Genomic DNA, 19,296 nt, shown 5'->3' with positions numbered 1-19,296 from the left:
AACTGCCATCCCCAACAGTGGTTTTGAGAAACCCCTGAACTTGCAATTAGGGTCAGAAGTGATGGTGGTCTCGTGTGGAGTGTGTTTCTTCTAACTGTACAGTTTACTAAACTTCTCACAAAGCTCAGCTCAAGAGGAATCTGAATGATGGGCCTCTCCCTCTGACTGCCAGATAGGTAAGGACTTGCACTGTTAAGAAAATAACCAAAACAAAGCAAAACAATATATACCTCAATATGGTTATACTCCATTATATTTTCCCTCACTTTTGTATTCTAGAATCAGTAAAAAATTATAAGACATGAGAAGAAGCAAGAAAATGTGCTTTAATTTTAAAGAGAAAACAGAGTCAATAGAAGAAGTCCCCTCCACATAAAAAAAACGCCAAGTTATTGGAATTAGCGGACAAGGACATACAACAACTATTATAAATACATAAAATACTTAATGGGAAAAGAACAATAATTGGGAGAGAGAAGGGGGAATAATGAGTTGAATAGTGTCCCTCAAAAAATTCATGTTCACCCAGAACCTTTGAATGTGACCTAATTTGGAAATAGGGTCCTTACAGATATGGTTATAAAATGAGGTCCGCTTGGACCCTAATCCAGTGACTGGTGTCCTTATAAGAAGAGGGAAGTTTGGGACTTCCCTGGTGGTCCAGTGGGTAAGAGTTCACGCTCCCAACGCAGGGGGCCTGGGTTTGGTCCCTGGTCGGGGAACTAGATCCTGCATGCGTGCCGCAACTAAGAGTTTGCATGCTGCAACTAAGAAGTCAGCATTGCCGCAACTAAGAAGCCCACATGCTGCAACTAAAGATCCCATGTGCCGCAACTAAGACCCAGTGCAGCCAAAATAAATAAATAAATAAATATATTTTTTTAAAAAAGAAGAGGGAAGTTTGGACACATAGAGACACAAGGGAGAATGCCTTGTGAAGATGGAGGCAGAGACTGAAGTGATGCATCTGCAAGCCAAGGAAAACCAAGGATTGCTGGCAGCCCCAGAGGTGAGGAGAGAGGCCTGAGACAGATGCTCCCTCAGGAGGGAACCAACCCTGCTGACACCTGGAGTTTGGACTTCTCCAGAACTGTGAGAGAACAAATTGCTGTGTTTGTAAGCCACTCAGTTATAATACTTTGTATGGAAGCGCTAGGAAATTAACACGTGGGATAATGAGATATTCTGGGATATGGATAGAAAACTTTCAAAAAATGACTAAGTGGAAATTCTAGATCTGAAAAATACAATAGCTGAAATAAAAACTACAATGGATGGGCTAAACACCAAATTGGATGTTATAGGAGAAAGAATAAGCAAACTTGAAGACAAGTAAATAGAACTTATCCACATTGAAGCAGAGAGTAAAAACAAACACATAAATACATTAACAGCATCAATTACCCTTGATATACTATGAAACTGGGAAACATACATGAAATTGGGGTCAAAGAGATGAGAGATAGAATAGGGGAGGAGAAAATATTTGAAGAAATAAAGATTGAAAAACTTTCCAGAAGCTCAAAGCACACCAAGCAAGACAAACACAAAGAAAACCACACGCAGGTGTATCATATCCAACAGCTGAAAATCAAAGATAAAGAGAAAATATTAAAACAAAATAGATCTTTACAGACTCGCTGGTCCCTGACAGCACATGACCCACAAGAGGCCCTAGTATGCAGATGAGGCTGTGACAGTGAGTTTGGAGTGGCATTCAACTCTGGAGGTAAGAGAAGCACCAAGCAGAAACTCTTAGAGAAGCCGAAAGGAGCTAAAGCATTTAAGAACATATTAAGTGGTTATCACTTCTTGTCTTGGGATGTTCTCAAATATCATAGTATGAGAGAATCATGGTGGCATTGTGGATATAAGACCAAAGCAAGAGGGCAGCAACAGGCCACGGTGCACCTCTGCAGTCTGCTGTCCGTCTCCACAGGCACCTCCTGCCTCCACAGGTCCCACCCAAGGATTCTCAGAGCTGCAGGAACGATAATTTTTTCCAACTTCTTTCCTAGTGGTGACTCCCCATGTACCTTCCTGAGGGCTGTGGTAAACGACTTCTCTGTAGTAAACATATCCGTGATAGTCTTCTCTACTACCTCTCTCACGTACAAGATGGCAGTATTAAAATGGCTTGTATTGAATGTGCTGTCATATTTCCAAAATTATTTACATGGGAAAATAAAAATGTACTCTTTGAATCTGCAGAAAAAAAAGAAATAGAGGAAAAAGACACATTACATATGTGGGGGGAGAGTGATAAGAATTCCAGCTGACTTGGAAAAGAAATACTAGACAGAAGGCAAATGAGTGACATAACTGAAGAGCTGAAAGGCAGTCAACCTAGAATCTTATATGTAGTGTAAATATGCTTGCAAAATGAAGATGAAATAATACATGTTCAATCAACAAATGCTGGTAGAATGTGTTGTTAAAAGTCCCACACTAGGGCTTCCCTGGTGGCACAGTGGTTGAGAGTCCGCCTGCCCATGCAGGGGACACGGGTTCGTGCCCCGGTCCGGGAGGATCCCACATGCCACGGAGCGGCTGGGCCCATGAGCCATGGCCGCTGAGCCTGCGCGTAAAAAAAAGTCCCACACTATAAGAAACGCCAAAGGCAGTTCCTTTGGTTGAAGGAAAACGGTACCAGGTTAAACCCAGCTCTACAGGACAGAATGAAGAATGCTGGAAGTGGTAAAGTGTGATGAAATGTAAAAGATTGCTTATTCTTAATTTTTAAAAAGTCAATTGACTGTTTAAAGCAGGCTTATAGCAATGTTTTAGGAATTTTAATACATATAGAAATAAAATATATAACAACAGTAGTAAAAATGGTGGTAGAGAGTAAAAGGGAGCATAATGGTATATGTTTCTTACATTATGTTTAAAATTGTATAATATTAATTCAAGGTAGACTGTGATAATTTAAAGACATATATTATTATAGTTCTTTTTTTTTAATTAATTTATTTTGGCTGCGCCATGTCTTAGTTGCAGCACTCGGGATCTTTGCTGTGGCGCACAGGATCTTTAGTTGCAGCATGCATGTGGGATCTAGCTTCCTGACCAGGGATTGAACCCGGGTCCCCTGCCTTGGGAGCACGGACTCTTACCCACTGGACCACCAGGGAAGTCCCAAGATATATATTATTATAGTTCTTAAAGTGAACACCTGAAAGACCACTTGAAAGAGGTAATGATAAGAAGCCAATCGTAGATATACAATGGATAATAATAATAATCCAAAAGCAGTCAGAAAAGGAGGGAAAAGGGGAAAAGGACAGATGGGACAAATACAAAATAAAAATAAAAATGATAGACCTTAAAATCAACTATGTCAAAATAATTTTATTAAACACAATTCAAAGGCAGAGATTATCAGACCACCCGGGGGGGACTCCCCAATCATTTGCTATTTGCAAGATAAACATATTAAATACTGACACTGTTAGGTTAAGGGTAAAAAGATGGGAAAAAACACACTATGAGAACACTAATCAAAAGCTGTTGTGACTATATTAATATCAAAATAGTATTGGGCCTCCCTGGTGGCGCAAGTGGTTGAGAGTCCGCCTGCCGATGCAGGGGATACGGGTTCGTGCCCTGGTCTGGGAGGATCCCATATGCCGCGGAGCGGCTGGGCCCGTGAGCCATGGCCGCTGGGCCTGCGCATCCGGAGCCTGTGCTCCGCAACGGGAGAGGCCACAACAGTGAGAGGCCCACATACCGCAAAAAGAAAAAAAAAAAAAAAATAGTATTAAAGAAAAGAAGATTGCCAAAGATAAAGAGGGATTTTTCAGAATACAAAAATAATTAGGTCAACAAGAAGATATAACAGTCATAAATGCATATGCGCCTAGAGTTTCACAACATATAAAGTAAAATGTGACAGAACTGGAGAGATAAATAGACAATTCCACAGTTAAATTTAGAGATTTTTAAAACTTCTCTCTCAGTACTTGATAGAACTAGTAGACAAAACAAAATCAGTAAGGATATAAACTTTTTTTCTTTTTTGCAACATAATGAACCAACTTAATTTTTTTTTAATTAAATTTAATTTTTTGGTTGTGTTGGGTCTTTGTTGCTGCATGTGGGCTTTCTCTAGTTGCGGTGAGCGGGGGCTACTCTTCATTGCGGTGCGCGGGCTTCTCATTGCGGTGGCTTCTTTTGCTGCGGAGCATGGGCTCTAGGGCGCGCAGGCTTCCGTAGTTGCAGCACACGGGCTCAGTAGTTGTGCGGCGCAGGCTTTAGGGCACACAGTCTTCAGTAGTTGTGGTGCATAGGCTTAGTTGCTCCGCGGCATGTGGGATCTTCCCAGACCAGGAATCGGACCCGTGTCCCCTGCACTGGCAGGTGGATTCTTAACCACTGCGCCACCAGGGAAGTCCAACCAACTTAATTTGACACTTTGAGAACACTACACATAACAACCGAAGGATGCACGTTATTTTTACATGCCTATGAACCTTCATCAAGATAGATCATATACTGGACCATACAAGCCTTGATAAATTTCAAATGATCAAAATCATAAGAGTATATTCTCTAACCACCATAGAATTAAATTACAAACCAATAACAAAAAGACATCTAGAAAATTCCCAAATATTTGGACATTATGGAAAATACTTCAGATTACCCACAGGTCTCAGGTCAAAGAAAAATTCTGAAAATATCTCTATGTGAATGAAAACCAAAATGAAACAAAACTATAACACATCAATGTTTTTGGGATGCAGTGAAAGCAATGTGCAGAAAAGAAGAAAGGAATAAAGTGAGTTATGTACATTTCCATCTTAAGAAACTAGAAATAAAGGAGCAAAAGAAATCCAAAGTTGATTCTTTAAACAAATTAACAAAATTGATAAACTCTCAGAAAGACGGGCCGGGGGGAGAGAGAGAAATTACCTATATCAGGAATAAAAAAGTGGACATACTACAGGTCCTACAGAGGCCTTTTCCCGGTGACCCCATCCAGGGTAACTGGGACTGTAGTCTAGCCAGGCCTGGCCTCATGGCCTATTCCGCTGCACTTAAAGAGGGAGCAGCTAGCCTCCCTGACTCTGTCAATCACTGTGTTGTGCAGCCCCTGACAACATGCCTGGCGGGGGTGGCATTCCAACTGTGGCCTCCAAGTTAGGGGCCTGTTGACTGCTACACCACCAGCCTCTTGTGCACATAGAGACCCAGGCTCACCAAGGCCCACTGCCCCCTGCTCCCCAACTATAGCTTGGCCAAGGCCCTTTCTTAACACTGGCTTCCTCTATCACCATGGTTATAGTCAGACAGAGGAGGCTGACCCTGAGGGACACAGGGCCACTGCTGCTTTCAGAAGGGTGCTCTGAAAACTGGAGGCCTGAGAACTTCCTGGAGGAAGTGATATTTAAGCCAAGCTGGCCGAGGCAGGGAAATGGGCAAGGGCAGGGTGTGTGGCCTGAGGAGGAGGGGCACAGCCCAGCTTGAACTTTGTCCTGAGGGCCGAGGGATTCCTGGTGGGCCTTTCAGCAGGGGTACAATCTGGTTAGCTCAGTGACTAAGGAATGCTACTCTCTGGGAAGAGGGGAGGATGAGTGAAGTGGGAGAGGCTGGGGCAGGGAGCATAGGGAGGGGGCTGGGCAGGGTCCGGGGTCTGAGCCAGGCCCTAGCTCCAATACTGCCCCAACTCCCACCTCCCCTCCCGCTGTTACTCTCAGCTGCGGGGAAGGAAGTGAAAGGGTTCTAGGGGAACAGCAGGAGCCATCTCCTCAGGCATCCTGTCCTTAGGGTGGGAGAGGATGGTGAGCCTGGAGCCAAGGCCCTGCAAGCTGCCCTCTTCAAGGAGTCTTACTGGGGCAAGACAGCAGGGTATGGGTCTCCTTCTCCTCTCCCACTGAGGGCACAGAGGCAGGCACTGTCCCTTGGAGCCCAGAGGATACTGGTTTCTGACAGAACCTGCAATGAAGTGCAGGCAGCATAGCCACAATTACTGTAGGCAGGCAGGGCCAAGGGGTGGGGAGCCAGCAGGGAGGCCACAGGCTGCAGTGTGCAGGCTGGACCATGCAGGACCTGGGGTTCTGGGGAAGAGGTTCTAAGACCAGTCACTGCTGAGGGGGCAAGAGCCCTGGAGGCCTCTGCCCAGCCCTGTGCAGATGGCACTAGCACTAGCATTTTCTCAGAGGGGCCCAGAAGGGCATCCAAGGGCTTGGGGCAGGAGCCCCATCCTCCCCACCTGCCTGCTCCCTTGGAAGGATTGCTTCCTGCTCCTCTGGCCAGTGGCCCTGGCCCAATTCATGGGAGCCCTGAGGCCATGTTGTTCCCTAGCTCGAATCCTACCCTCCTAGGATGAAGTCCAAACTCCTCAGTGTGGTTACCCCAGCCCCCTTGCAGCCCCCGCCTCACTTCCACAGCCTCCAGCTGGCGCAGCCCTAACTCTTTAAGAGCTCCCTCCCTCTGCTGGGAGCTCTCCTCCTTCAGACACACCCCCGAAACCTTGTCCCAATCCTACCCCTGCTCCAAGGCTGGGCCACCTGGGTCCCAGATATCTGACTAGTGGGTTTGTGCCTACACTGTGTGGGTGCTGACTTTAGTGAAATAAAATTGGAAATTCATTCACAAGTCTTGTGACCCCTTTCTTCAGACATTAACTAATTGCAGGTGGGGGTTTGGGGAACACTTCAGCCTGTTCTGGGCCCTGCCAGCCTCTCCAGTGTCAGCCTGCTCCGTGCTCTTTGATCTCTCTATGCTGGCCACATGGGCCTTCTTTCCATCTGCATACATTGCTTTCAGCCTCAGGGACTTTGCACCTGCTGTTAGTGTGTCTGGAATTCTACATTCCTCCTATACATAGATAAAACCTACTCATCCACCTCCCCAGAAAAACCTTCTTTGACCTCCCTGATTAGGTCAAATGCTCCTTAGGATGTGCCCTTACATTGTGTCTTTTCCTGTGAGGACCTGTCAGAGTGTATCTCTACTGTGTGATTACTATGTCGATCTCTCTGCCCCTCACCTGAGAGCTCTGCAGAGGCGAGAACCCTGTCTGGTTTCGCCCACGCTTGTATTCTCCAGCTCCCAGCACAGTGCCTAAGGTCCAGCAAGTGCTCAGCAAATATTTCATGAGTGAATGGGTGGCTGAAGGGGTGGATAGTCCCAGGCAGCAGTTCTGGCTGAGCATGTCAGTGATTCCTCTGGAATTGACTCTTAGAGAAACTCAAAGGTTTTTCTCCAAGGAACTGGGGACTGACTGCCATGTGCCATGTGTTTACCCAGGACTGTCTCTTTATAGAGAATCTAGTTCCTCCTTCTCCCTCCTCTCCATTTCCAGGTCACAGATTCAGCCCCAGCCTGGCAGTAATGCTCCACCCTGTAACAGCTGCTTTTATCTTCCGGTCTCCACCCTTAGACTGTCACTGTCCCGGAAGGTGTGGCTACACCTACTGGTGCTGCCCCTAGAAATCACCGCATCATCTTCTTCGGGAGGCTAGAAAGTCACGTTAGAGAAGGGCTCATGGGGGCTTCCCTGGTGGTCCACTGGTTAAGACTCCACGCTCCCAATGCAAGGGGCCCGGGTTCCATCCCTGGTCAGGGAGCGAGATCCCGCACGCTGCAACTAAGACCCGGCGCAGCTAAATAAACAAATAAATATTGAAAAAAAAGAAGGGCTCATGGACTGAGTAAGGCAACCAGGGGCTCTGTGGGAGGAAGAAGCCTGCGTGAGGTTGCAACAGGCCTCGGAAATGCACGGCATAGGCGTGGGCTCTGATCTTTCAACGACGCTGTCTCAGGGCTTCCCGAGTCACACAGCTGAGAAGTAGCGGTGACAGGACAGGAACTCAACTCTGTTGGCTCCAGAACCCAGGACTCTGAGGCAAGCCAGTTCTCAAGTTGCTACCCTTCTGAGGTTTTCGTAGCAACAATAGCTTCCCTGCAGATGAGGAGGAAGAGCCCAGCGGGGGCTACGGGGGCAGATGGCAAGCAGGCAAGGGCACAGACCCTGGAGCGCAGGAGCCAGGTCCGCGCCCCCTCCCCCGGCACTTGCGCACTGGGCCCCGTTCCCCGCTCAACCCCGCCCCCATCACCAGGGTTTTCAAATTTGAAACCTGCTCCTTTTCCCGCCCGAACGTGTTGACCAGCAGCGGGAGAGGGCGGAGCCGCACGCAGCCAATAGTGCCTGAGAGGCCCCCTGCCCCGCCCCCAACGTGACGTCCGCGAGCCTCAAGAGGCAAAGAGCAAATGGGCGAGGGTGCCCGCCGGCCCCACCTCCGTGGCGCCCACGTGCATCGGCGGAGCCAGGGGCCTCCCAGGGACCACCGGCCCCCAGAGCACCACTCAGTGTGCGGGCCTCTCGCCACCAGCACGGGGCTGGAGACTGAGGCCCAGAAAAGCCAAGTAACCGGCGCTGGGTCGCTGAGCGAAGCGGCAAGACGCAGCACAACCCCACCCCCACCCCCAGCCCGGGAGTTCGCCCAAGGGCCGGGCCTGGAGCCGGCGCCCATGGAAGCCCTACGGGAGTCCTAGGGGGCGGGCGGGCTCGCGGAGGGTGGGCTGCGGCTCCCGGGCGCGTCCCAGGGGCGGGGCCAAGAGCTGGGCTGTCCCGGGGCGGGGCGTTCCGGGGGCGGGCCGGGCGTCTGTGTTTGTTGCACCGTGTCAGTTACATTGTAACAAAAGTGGTGCAGCCGCTGCTCCGGCCAGCACCCTAGGCCCGCCCGCAGCCAGCTGTTGCCGACATGGAACCCGTGGCTAGCAACATCCAGGTCTTGCTGCAGGCGGCGGAGTTCCTGGAGCGCCGCGAGAGAGGTGAGGAAGAACCCTTGGTCGGACTCCAGGCGGCGACCTCGCTGACACTGGCCTGGGCTGGACTTAGCTCCCAACTTGAAGGATGCATGGCCTTAGGGCAGTAGTCCTGGGGCACCCCCGCCCTCAATTTAGGGGTCCGCGGGCAGTGGGGCTGGAGGGGTTGGGGAAATGGCCCTGTAGCCAAAAGCCCCTCCCTGACCGTGCCGTGCCAGGGGACCCCGCTGGAACTAGCCCCAGCCTGACGCGGGCGGGGGCTGTCTCTCGCAGAGGCAGAGCATGGCTATGCGTCCCTGTGCCCACACCGAAGTCCGGGCCCAGTCCACAGGAGGAGGAAGCGGTCTCCCCAAGCTCCTGGCGCGCTGGACAGTGGGCGGTGAGGAGGGCCTGGGGCAGCGGGGAATGGGGGATATGGACGCCGTCCTTCCTCGGGCCCCTCCACTGCCAACTTCCTCCTTATTGCTCGCATCTTCTGGGCCAGGTACCCTGCTCTGAAGGCATTTAGACACCTCCTGCCGTTTCCCCATCCCCCAAACACACACTCTTCGTTCAAGGACTATTTCTCGAGCACCCCTGATGTGTTTGGAACGATGAATAGTTCTGGGTCCTGCTTCCACTCACAGTCCTAATACTGCACATATCAAACCACTCGCTTCCCCCCACAGGCTTTCTCCTTTTCTCTCCTCTTCTCAACCCTTTGCACACTGTTCGCCCCAATTTGAATGCCTCTCCCCCCACTACCCATTTTGGGTAACTTGTGTTGCTGGGCTCAGCTCACATGTCACCTGTTCAGGAGGCCCTTCCTGATTGCTGCTGGGGGCCTCCTTTGGACCCCACAGTCACCTGGGCAGGCCTCCTTACTGTCTCTGCCTCTGCCTGGGACTCAGGTGCCTGAGGCCAGCACAAGGTCCCCACAGTGGGCTAGTTTGGGATACACAGCTGTAGTGAATGTTGAGGCCCTGGGAGCCCTGGGACTGAAGGTGTGGGCAGTGGCTGACGCCCCCTCACCCCATCCCCCCTGGCATTGGCAGGTCTGTGCACAACGAGCTGGAGAAGCGCAGGTGAGTCCCAACCCTGCCCTGATAGCACCAGGCCCCAGGAACTGCCTCCCTCTGGCCTTCCCTCCCCTGCTGTCCCTCATCTGGCCAGCAAGCCTGGGCTGGCACTGCCCTCTAGACCCCTTCCCCCACAGGAGGGCCCAGCTGAAGCGGTGCCTGGAGCAGCTGAAGCAGCAGATGCCCCTGGGGGCTGACTGTGCCCGATACACCACACTGAGCCTTCTGCGCAGGGCCAGGATGCACATCCAGGTAAGAAGCTACTCTGGCGCCCCAGGGCCAGCTTGCCAGGATGCTCGGAGAGGGGTAGCAGGGAGGGGCTGGGTGGAACTGGGGAGAGAGGCCTGAGGTGATAGCCCAACTGCCTGACATTGGACAGTTCTCTGTGCTTTTAGTTTCCAAATTTGTTAAGTAGGAAGAAAAGCAGAAAATAACTCAGGATTGTTCTGAGGCTTTAAGCAAGTTCTTCCAATAAAAGTTCACTTGTTATTACAGCAATTATTACTTGGATCCCAACTGTGAGACCCTGAGCGAGTTATGTAGTCTCTCTGTACTTCATTTCCTCCTCTGTATGGGGGGCATTCTGTGAGGGGTCATGTGTAAGGGTCTCTCGGACTGGAGAGGGCTGCTTCTTGCTCTTCCTCTCCCCCATCCCTGAAGGCCTCCTGTTCTCGGCGGGTTGGGGGGGGGGCGGGTGGTGGTCGCGATGCTGCTTTGGGAGGCAGCTCCAGAGGCCAGGAGGGGGAAAGTACCAAGAGGACGCCAGTGAGCCACCCTCCCAGGGCTCCTGCTGCTGCCCAGGCTGAGCTCAGCGCCCCCTGATGGATGGGAGTAGGGTGTGCTGACTCAGGCACAAGGTAGCTCCACAGAGTGGGGATTAGAAGGGACTTGGAAACAATAGAGGCCTCTTCCTGCTCTCCTGGCCCTTTTGACAGAGGAAGACATGGAGGCAGAGGCGGCTGATGAGAGGCCGATTCAGAACCGAGGCCTAGGTCTCCTGACTTGCATTCTTTTCTTCAAGTGAGCACCTGCTCTGCCAGGCCCTGTTGTGGGCACAGGGGGCAGTGGCAGAGACAGAGGGAGGTGCCATGCAGCAAATAAATCGTGGTGTGGAAACTGCCAGCTCTGTCCCAAAGGTGCCTGCGTCCTCCTCATTGTGGCTGAATAACACCCTGGCCAGATAGCCGGCTCCAGTTTCTCACATGGAGTTACTGACTTGGTTCTCGGAGGGATGATGTGTGACCTTGGGTGCTGGCTGGCCTGTGGGCAGGACCTAGGGATCGCTCCTTCCTTGAAGCCCCGTCACCCCTCTCCTGGACTCCCTGCTTCCTGTTTTGCCTCCACCTGGCTGTCCTCCCCACCTTGCCCTAGAATGTTCTTTGCACCACATAGATCTGTCCAGGTCTGCCTCCTGCTGAAAACCTTCCATGGCTCCTGACAGGACAGTTTCAGTTTCTTTCTTCCTGTGAAACTCAAGGCGCTTCACAACACAGGCCTTGCCACTGGTCTCATCTTTCCCCATTCCTCACCAAAAAAGCTGAACTCTCCATGCTTTTCCCATTTTCCCTCTTCCTGGATGCTTCTTCCTCCCCTATCTTTGCCTGGGCAGCTCTTATTCATTCATCTACTCCCAGTCCAAATGCCCCCTCACCCAATTCTCCCCTTCTTGCTGACTGAATGCAGGCTTCCGTCCATTGAGGACCCTGATGGGAGAACCCTTGGTCCTCCAGTCCCTGGAACTGAGGGCTGGCGGAGCTTGCGTGGGGGCAGCAGAAGGGGACTAATGCTGAAGACTTAGGACTCCTGGGAGGGTCTTGAGGAGTTACAAACCGGTAGCCTTTGTTTGGTCTGTAGTTTTCTAAAAATTTAAATTAGTTGGCAGCACTTAAAAGGACATTTGACAGGAAAAAATGTGATCTCCCTGCTTCTTTAAAAAACTGGGAAATCTGGCAAAACTGGGCCTGTTTCCATGTGGCAGTAATTGGCCTGGGCCACTGCCTTGAGCCTTACTATGCACTCGCTGGTGTGCCCGAGTCCCCCGCAGTCCCTGTTGCCTGACACCAGACACTCCACTCCTTCACATCACTTGACTGGGCCCCGAGGGCCTTTGAGATTGTGGTGCCCTCCCTCCCCCACCCATCTGGACAGAACTCCTGGGCCATTTACACGGGACAGGAGGGCAGGAGGGCAGGAGGGCCTAGCTTCCTGTAGGATGTGGGAGCAACCCTCTGGGGCCCAGATCTAGTGAGCCCGTCTGGAGCAAGCAGTCACCATGTGGCCACGGTCCGCAGTTGAGTGGTGCTGGGGTGAGGCCCGAGACCCCGGGTAGCTGACCCCAGCCCCTTGCTCCCTCGGATCTGCAGAAGCTGGAGGAGCAGGAGCAGCGGGCCCGGCGGCTCAAGGAGAAGCTGCGCAGCAGGCAGCAGAGCCTGCGGCAGCAGCTGGAGCAGCTCCGGGGGCTGGCCGGGGCAGGCGAGCGCGAGCGGCTGCGAGCAGACAGCCTGGACTCCTCAGGCCTCTCCTCTGAGCGCTCCGACTCAGACCAAGGTAAGTGCCCTCAAGCGGAGGGGTCGAGTGGGCTGAGTGGCCCAGGTCCCCTGACTGGCCTGCTCCCTGTGCAGAGGAGCTGGAGGTGGACGTGGAGAGCCTGGTGTTCGGGGGCGAGGCTGAGCTGCTGCGGGGCTTCAGCACGGGCCAGGAGCACAGCTACTCACACGGCGGCAGCACCTGGCTATGACCCTCACCTCCTGGAGCCACCTCTGCCCTCAGCCCACCCTCTGCTCTGCCAGGCTGGAGCCCTCACCAAGCCTCCAGGGCTGCTCAGAGTACTGTTGGAATGGACTAAAAGGACCGTGTGGGAACAGGTGCTCCCCGTACCTTGCTGCTGGCTGCTGGCAGTCCCACCTAGGATGGGGTGCCGAGCCCCCCTGAGCCCTGCAGGGCAGGCAGCTTGGGCCCAGGCCACCCTTCCAGGCATTTTTTGTAGCACTTGGCTCTGCTGTCCACAGGGGCAGGAAGCCTCTTGGGTCCTCACGTTCCTTCCTAAACAAGGGCCCCTGGCCTTTGCCCTCCACATACTATATTTTCATTAAAAGCCTCTTTCTTAACTTCCTGTTCATGGTCTTGCCTGGTGAAAATGGGGGAACTCCCAGCCACAGACAAACTGGAAAAGAGGAAATGAGATCCGTAGCCACCACAAACACTGCTGTCCACACCAGGCAGTGCCCCTTTACTCCTCACAGCTTGGAGGCCTCAGTCCCTGCCTGTCACAGTGGGACTGAGGCTGAGTGACATGACCTGCCTGAGGTCCAAAGCCAGGAAACAGTTGAGTCAAGATTTGAACCAAAGCTTTCTGACTCCAGAGCTGGGGCCGACTGAATTCAACAAGTATTTATTGAGCGCCTGTTATGTGCGAGATTTTGTTTCAGGTACTTGGGACACATCAGAAAATAAAACAAAGGTCCCTGCCCTCATGGAGCTTACAGTCTAGCGTTTATGACCACTTCACACGGACGTGACCCTGGGCAAGTCACTGTACCTCTATCTTCAGCCACCTGATGCAGGAATAAGCAGGCCCAGCTCAGACATGGGTAACGGCCTGGTGTGCTGGAGAGGCCAAACAACACACCCACCCCCAGCCCACCACCCAGACGGTAGACAGGGCTGGAAGCTGACTTTTAATAATAAAGTACAAGGAGGAAAGACCACAGGGACTGGAGCAAGTGGTCTGTGCTGCGGCCCCAGGGCCTGGGCTGGCTACACGAACTGCTGCTGCTGCTGCTGCTGCTTCTTGGTGGCTGCCTTGCTGGCAAGGTCCTTGGCCTTCTCTGTAGCTGCAAGTGCCGTTTCCTTGGCCTTCTCCTTGGCTTCCTTGGCTGTTTCAACAAGGGTTTTGGGAGGGGCCTCACCTGGAGCAAAGGGTGGGAACTGGTTTCAAAGAATGCCAAGACCCACCTAAATCACCTCCCAGGACATTCATCTCCTGTGCGCCAGGCCCTGAAGGAAATACCCAGGGTACAGATGAGTTGCTCAGAGTAGGGTGGTGACAGCTCCAGGCTCCAGCCCAGGCAGGGCAATTAGGACTTGACTCAGCCTCTGCCTATGTGCAGAGCCCTCACCTTGCAGCTTGGCCAAGATGTATTCAAAACCCTTCATAGTCTTGGTCACGTTGCTTTTGAACCGGGCGAGACCAAATTCCTGGCAAAAGATGAGAACGGGAAGGATTCTGAGCTGCCCACTGAACCCCAGCCCGGACTCTCTGTTATATGCCCTGGGCCCCAGAGCCCCAGCACCACAACAACGCTGCTCACCTGGACAGCTCTGGAGACGCCGAACAAGCTAGAGGAGACCCAGGCTTCCCGGCAGATTTCGGTCCAGCCGCTGTTATCAGAGTTCACACGGTAAACACATCGTTCCTCTACCACCTGTGCAGGCAGTCAAGCCAACCACAATCGTGTGGGAGTCCTTCACTTTGCCAGCTTGCACATAAATTTGATTCCCTGCCTCTTTTCACGAGGGAAAGCAATAAAATGAAAACCGATTCCTTTCCCTTACTGTATTCCCAAGCTGCACTTTGGCAAGAGAGTAAGAAGATGAAAAAAAGTCATTTTGCTCTCTAAAAACCTCTCTTCTGACCCTTCAAACGAAAAGGTACATGGACTCTTGAGATCAGCGGAGGGCCTTCCAGCTCCATCCTGGATGTTTTGTACCTTTACATCTAGACATGTGTGGTGTTTTCAACCTGCCTTCCACCAACTTTGGCCCTTGAGCTCCTGGCAATCAAAAAAAAAAAAAAAAAAAAAGTCCGGCAATCACCACAGCTCATTATTAGAGAGGAGAAAGTGGACCTGTACTTCCAAGAGAAACACTTAAGACACCTGTCACAGCTGGACTGAAAGACATTTCTTAGAGCTGGGTCTTTTCTTTGTAATTTACAAAACACAGCTGTAGTGCCCTTAGGGCAGTCAGCTGTGAGGCCTTCAGGTAACTCTGGGGCAGAGCGTTAAGCTGCCTCCTCACTCCGACTTCCCCTCTCTGAACTTCACTTTCCTCTTTGCACAACAGAGAGTAATACCCACCTCCCTGTGTTATTGTGAAGATTAACCAAGGAAGAAAATAACAGTTCTCTGGAAGCTGGGTACAGCTCTCTGGGTACTCACAGGTGAGAAGATACTGTAGGATGTTCCTTAAACCAAACCATGGGTTATCAAGCCTTTTTTATTTTTTTTAAAGCAAAGGTATGTGGAACCCTTTTCCCCTGAAATCTCAGGCAGAAATCCATTACATAAGACAGATAAAAGACTCTAGTCAAACTGGGGCAAGGGGCCCAGATCCTCCCCGTCTAAGGTACATCCAAGGTACCCTTTATGGCTTGACAGATTCCTGTTTGAAAACCACTGCCTCCCTCCATCCCTCGGCATCATGCCTGTGGCCCAACCTACACACAGGCCAGGCACAGTGTGAGTGCTCCGCATATAGTACTTACAACGACTCTGTGCAACAGGTAACCCCTCCACCACTGTATGAATGAGTCAAAACACAGATCCAGAGAAGATGACCAGCTGAAGAGATCATCTGAGTTTGTACTCTAGAGCCAACATTCCTCAGATCTGCTTGGATCATAGAAGCTCCCTCATGGCTCCCTAGCCACATGTACCTGGAGCTCTCTAGTTCTGGGGGAACCAAGAGGGAGGGGTCTCACCATCAGCCGGGCATGGTTGATGTTCCAGGTGAAGGTGGTCATGGTCTGGTTCTGTGGGTCCACAATAGAATCCTCCAGGATGTACACTGAGTGAGCAACATTGGCAGGAAATAGTCGCTCAGCCCAGCGGGGCATCCTGTTCGTCTTGGTCAGGAGTCGCCGGGACAGGAGCTTCTGGTCAGGGGTCACCTCCCGGTGCACTATGTCTTCCGTCAAGACATGTTTGCTGCAGGTGTCAGGGTGAAGGTGACCCTCAGGAGCCTGGCCCTAAGTGACTGCCTGTTGGGGTTCCCATCTGGAGCCTCCAGGCCCAGAATGGCCATGCCTTTCCCCAAACTTGCAGAGTGATCTGTGTTGTGGCTCAGACCTGAACTAGAGTCCCTTGAGCCTAACCCAGGGCAAATTCCAACTCCCGCCTCCTCGCTGACCTGGATTCCTAGGCCTTCCAGCAGGGCTGGACCTCATGATTTATTGCACCACTGGACAGCGTCACGGCAGAGAAGTAGACAAGCGCCCGGATTTCCAACCCCAAGATCCCTCCCCAGCTCCGGTGCCGCCGCCTCTTCCTGTCTCACTACCCTGAGATGAGACAACCTTTTACTAGGGCCTCAAGTAAACTACTACCCAGACCCAGCCTCCTTCCAGTACTAGCCTGGCCGCTTCCCCGATAGGTCCTCTCGTCCTAAACGTGGCCACGGCTCCGGCGACCCCCCCCACTCGAAGTCGAGTCTTTCCCGGCCCCCACACTCCGATCTCCAAACAGCGAGGTGGGAGGGTTGCTCTTTCCAGGGCCACGTACCTATAGGGATTCGGGTACCGCTGCCAGAAGGCAGCGAACACTTGGTCCCAGGAACTCCGGAGCACGCTCTGGCCCAGGAAATACTTCACCATTGTCCAGGTCGGGCGGGCTCAGCGCCCACACAACATCAGGGGTGCGGAGCCCGGGGGGCACGCGGAGGCGGGGCTGGAGCTCGACGCTCGGCCGCCAGGCTAGCAGCTCAGTCACTCCAGCGCCGCACCCAAACAGCCGCCACCGCCGCCATAAGGATTTGTCTAGCCGCGCGCCACTTCCGGCGCAGCCGCGCACTGCCCACCTCTTCCGGCGCCTGCCCACGTGACCGAGCGGCCCCGCCTCCCCGGCCTCTGTCTCCTCCCCACCACCGCGGGAGTCGCGGTGCTCCGGGCCGGAGCCAGGTTAGCGGGACCCCTCCCAGGCTCTGTGGGGAAACCGTGCCGGAGCGGCCCCTAAGCGGGGCGGGCAAGCGAGTAGCGGAGCGAGCGAGCGAGCCGGACGCCGGCGTTGAGTGCGCTTCCCCGCACGCTCCCAGGTCGCCCCGGGTCCTGGGCTCTCAGAAGGAGGATCAGCACCCGGGGACGAAGAGCGGGGGCGGACGGAGGCGTTGCTGTAGCTCAATATCGTCGCGGCGTCTGGAGCCTTAGGTTGGCGCCTGCGGTCGGGGACTGAGGCTCGGGCGCTGCCTGCCGGAGTGGAGATCCGGTTTGCCTCCCGCCCCCGCTCAGGACCCTGACGCGGGTGAGGCAGCCCCGGGAGCATGAGCGGGCAGCGTGTGGACGTCAAGGTGGTGATGCTGGGCAAGGAGTACGTGGGCAAGACGAGCCTGGTGGAGCGATACGTGCACGATCGCTTCCTGGTGGGGCCCTATCAGAACGTGAGTGCGCCCGACACGGCCCAGCACGGGTGGGAGGGGGTAACCCGCAGCCGAGGCCCTGATTGCTTCCCCTTGGTTGCAGACCATTGGGGCCGCCTTCGTGGCCAAGGTGATGTCCGTCGGAGACCGGACGGTGACTTTGGGTATTTGGGTAAGTTCTCTGGGCAAGTCCTGGGAAAACCCATTCCTGAGGAGGCGTAGGTCCTGCCTATTACTGGCTGACTTGTGGCCTCATAGAGGCCATTTCTGTTCTCTAGACCACAATTTAAAAACGGGGTCTGGAGAACGTGGTATTAGTTTGCAGTTTTGGGGAGTAGCTCAGCAACTCAGGCCAGGGCTGAGCCTCCCCCTGCCCTTCAGGACACAGCAGGCTCTGAGCGCTATGAGGCCATGAGCCGAATCTACTATCGGGGCGCCAAGGCTGCCATCGTCTGCTATGGTAAGGATGGTTTTGGCCTGTTTCTCAAACAAGAAGGGGAGGGTGCCAGGCTGGCCTTACAAAACAGCTTCTGACCCTTGGTTGTGTTTCCTGCGTGTCCCACACCAAGACCTGACGGACAGCAGCAGCTTTGAACGGGCAAAGTTCTGGGTGAAGGAACTGCGCAACCTAGAGGAGGTAGGTGGCCTGACCTCACCAAAAGACGAGACAGGGGCTGGGGATCTGGTGGTCCGAGGCGGGGGTGACCCTCACCTTGTCTTCTGCTCCAGGGCTGTAAGATCTACTTGTGTGGCACCAAGAGTGACCTGCTGGAGGAGGACAGGCGGCGCCGACGTGTGGACTTCCACGACGTCCAGGACTATGCAGACAGTAGCTGCTCCTTACCTCCCTGGGGCTGGGGGAGGGAAGTGGCTACTCGGGTGGGTCACAGAAAATAGGGACTGCCTTGGCTACCATGGCAAGATCCCCCATGGGAAGACTTTCTCTGGCCTCCCTGAATCTGTGGGGTTCAGAAGATTCCCTGTACTGCTAGCCTTCCCCTTTGTGTCTGTGTCCACCTAATTTTCAGGTATGAGGCTTTAGACACTTCTCTTTACAGATATCAAAGCTCAGCTCTTTGAAACATCCAGCAAGACAGGCCAGAGTGTGGGTGAGTGCTGTCCTGGGCCTCACGGCAGAACACGCAAGGGCAACAAGGGAGACAGAGAAAAGCCTAGAGGGCTGGTTACTGGGTGATCCCAGAGCCACTGGCATTTGATCCTCACCTATCACCCTTTTTCCTGCCAGATGAGCTCTTCCAGAAAGTAGCAGAGGATTACGTCAGTGTGGCCGCCTTCCAGGTGATGACAGGTGTGTCCTTCCCTAGCTCCTGTGGAGACTTCCTCTAGGCCCACAGCATCTGGCCCCCTTCATGAGTTACCTGATCCCCCAGCAGAATGATGCTGAGCTGCCACCTCTCTCTCTGACAGAGGACAAGGGCGTGGACCTGGGCCAGAAGGCAAACCCCTACTTCTACAGCTGTTGTCATCACTGAGTCACCACTCACCTGGCCTGGGGGAATTAAAGGAATTCCCCCCGAGAGGCTGGACCTAGCTTTTGTCTGGGCTTGGGTGATCACACGTCTGAGCTACCCCGGGTCCCCACGGCAGCAGAGGTGGCACCTGCCTGTGCTGGCCCATGGAACGGAGGCAGCATTTGGGCTGATGGGCACAAGGAGGGTAAGGGCTGATTTGGACCCCAGGCTTCTGCCCTGGACAGCACTCGTGTCTACAAATTATTTAAGTGGCTTCTGATTTGTAAATAAAATCAATGCACTGTGAATCACACTCAACCCCTTTCCCTGCTGTGTGGATTGGGTGTCAAGATACCTAGTACTTTCTGGGGCCACCTGGCTGCCCTCGCTTCCTGTATCAAGGCTCCTTTTAGCTCTTACTTTCCTTTGGAAACCAACTGGCTTCACCCCAGGGTTGCAGCTGAGATAATGGAGAAGCAGAAGGGCCCTTTCCTATTCTTTAGTGGGGGCAAAGATAGGGCGAGAAGCTGGGGTTGGGGCAGTGCAAAGCTCACACTTCCTTCTTGGTGCTAAGAAGAGCAAGGAAGGCACTGAAGTAGTAACCAGAGATCAAAGGATCAAGCACTTCTACCTCAGACTCA

At 53.2% G+C, this 19,296-nt stretch overlaps 3 protein-coding genes across 3 annotated transcripts; 2 read left to right on the top strand and 1 right to left on the bottom strand.

Annotated features, from left to right (window-relative positions):
• Nucleotides 1–8,610: 8,610 nt before the first annotated feature.
• Nucleotides 8,611–12,763, top strand: MXD3 (MAX dimerization protein 3). The gene is made up of 6 exons (XM_060094870.1): nt 8,611–8,781; nt 9,049–9,154; nt 9,810–9,839; nt 9,971–10,085; nt 12,197–12,380; nt 12,455–12,763. Exons 1-6 carry the CDS (start codon nt 8,712–8,714, stop codon nt 12,568–12,570), a joined length of 621 nt encoding a protein of 206 aa, XP_059950853.1. The 5' UTR covers nt 8,611–8,711; the 3' UTR covers nt 12,571–12,763.
• A 445-nt stretch (nt 12,764–13,208) lies between these two features.
• On the bottom strand, nt 13,209–16,607 carry PRELID1 (PRELI domain containing 1). The gene is made up of 5 exons (XM_060094869.1): nt 16,334–16,607; nt 15,535–15,760; nt 14,144–14,257; nt 13,952–14,030; nt 13,209–13,741 (listed from the first exon to the last, which is right to left on the bottom strand). Exons 1-5 carry the CDS (start codon nt 16,423–16,425, stop codon nt 13,590–13,592), a joined length of 663 nt encoding a protein of 220 aa, XP_059950852.1. The 5' UTR covers nt 16,426–16,607; the 3' UTR covers nt 13,209–13,589.
• Nucleotides 16,608–16,667: 60 nt separating this feature from the next.
• On the top strand, nt 16,668–18,963 carry RAB24 (RAB24, member RAS oncogene family). Its single transcript, XM_060094871.1, has 8 exons — nt 16,668–17,204; nt 17,287–17,355; nt 17,565–17,643; nt 17,753–17,820; nt 17,913–18,012; nt 18,242–18,292; nt 18,430–18,492; nt 18,612–18,963. Exons 1-8 carry the CDS (start codon nt 17,088–17,090, stop codon nt 18,674–18,676), a joined length of 612 nt encoding a protein of 203 aa, XP_059950854.1. The 5' UTR covers nt 16,668–17,087; the 3' UTR covers nt 18,677–18,963.
• The last annotated feature ends 333 nt before the right edge of the window (nt 18,964–19,296 follow it).

The sequence above is a fragment of the Mesoplodon densirostris genome, chromosome 3 (genome assembly GCF_025265405.1).
Source record: "Mesoplodon densirostris isolate mMesDen1 chromosome 3, mMesDen1 primary haplotype, whole genome shotgun sequence".
Lineage (NCBI taxonomy): Eukaryota > Metazoa > Chordata > Mammalia > Artiodactyla > Ziphiidae > Mesoplodon > Mesoplodon densirostris.
Note: the sequence above shows the minus strand (reverse complement) of the source record. Positions and strands in the feature narration are given on the sequence as shown.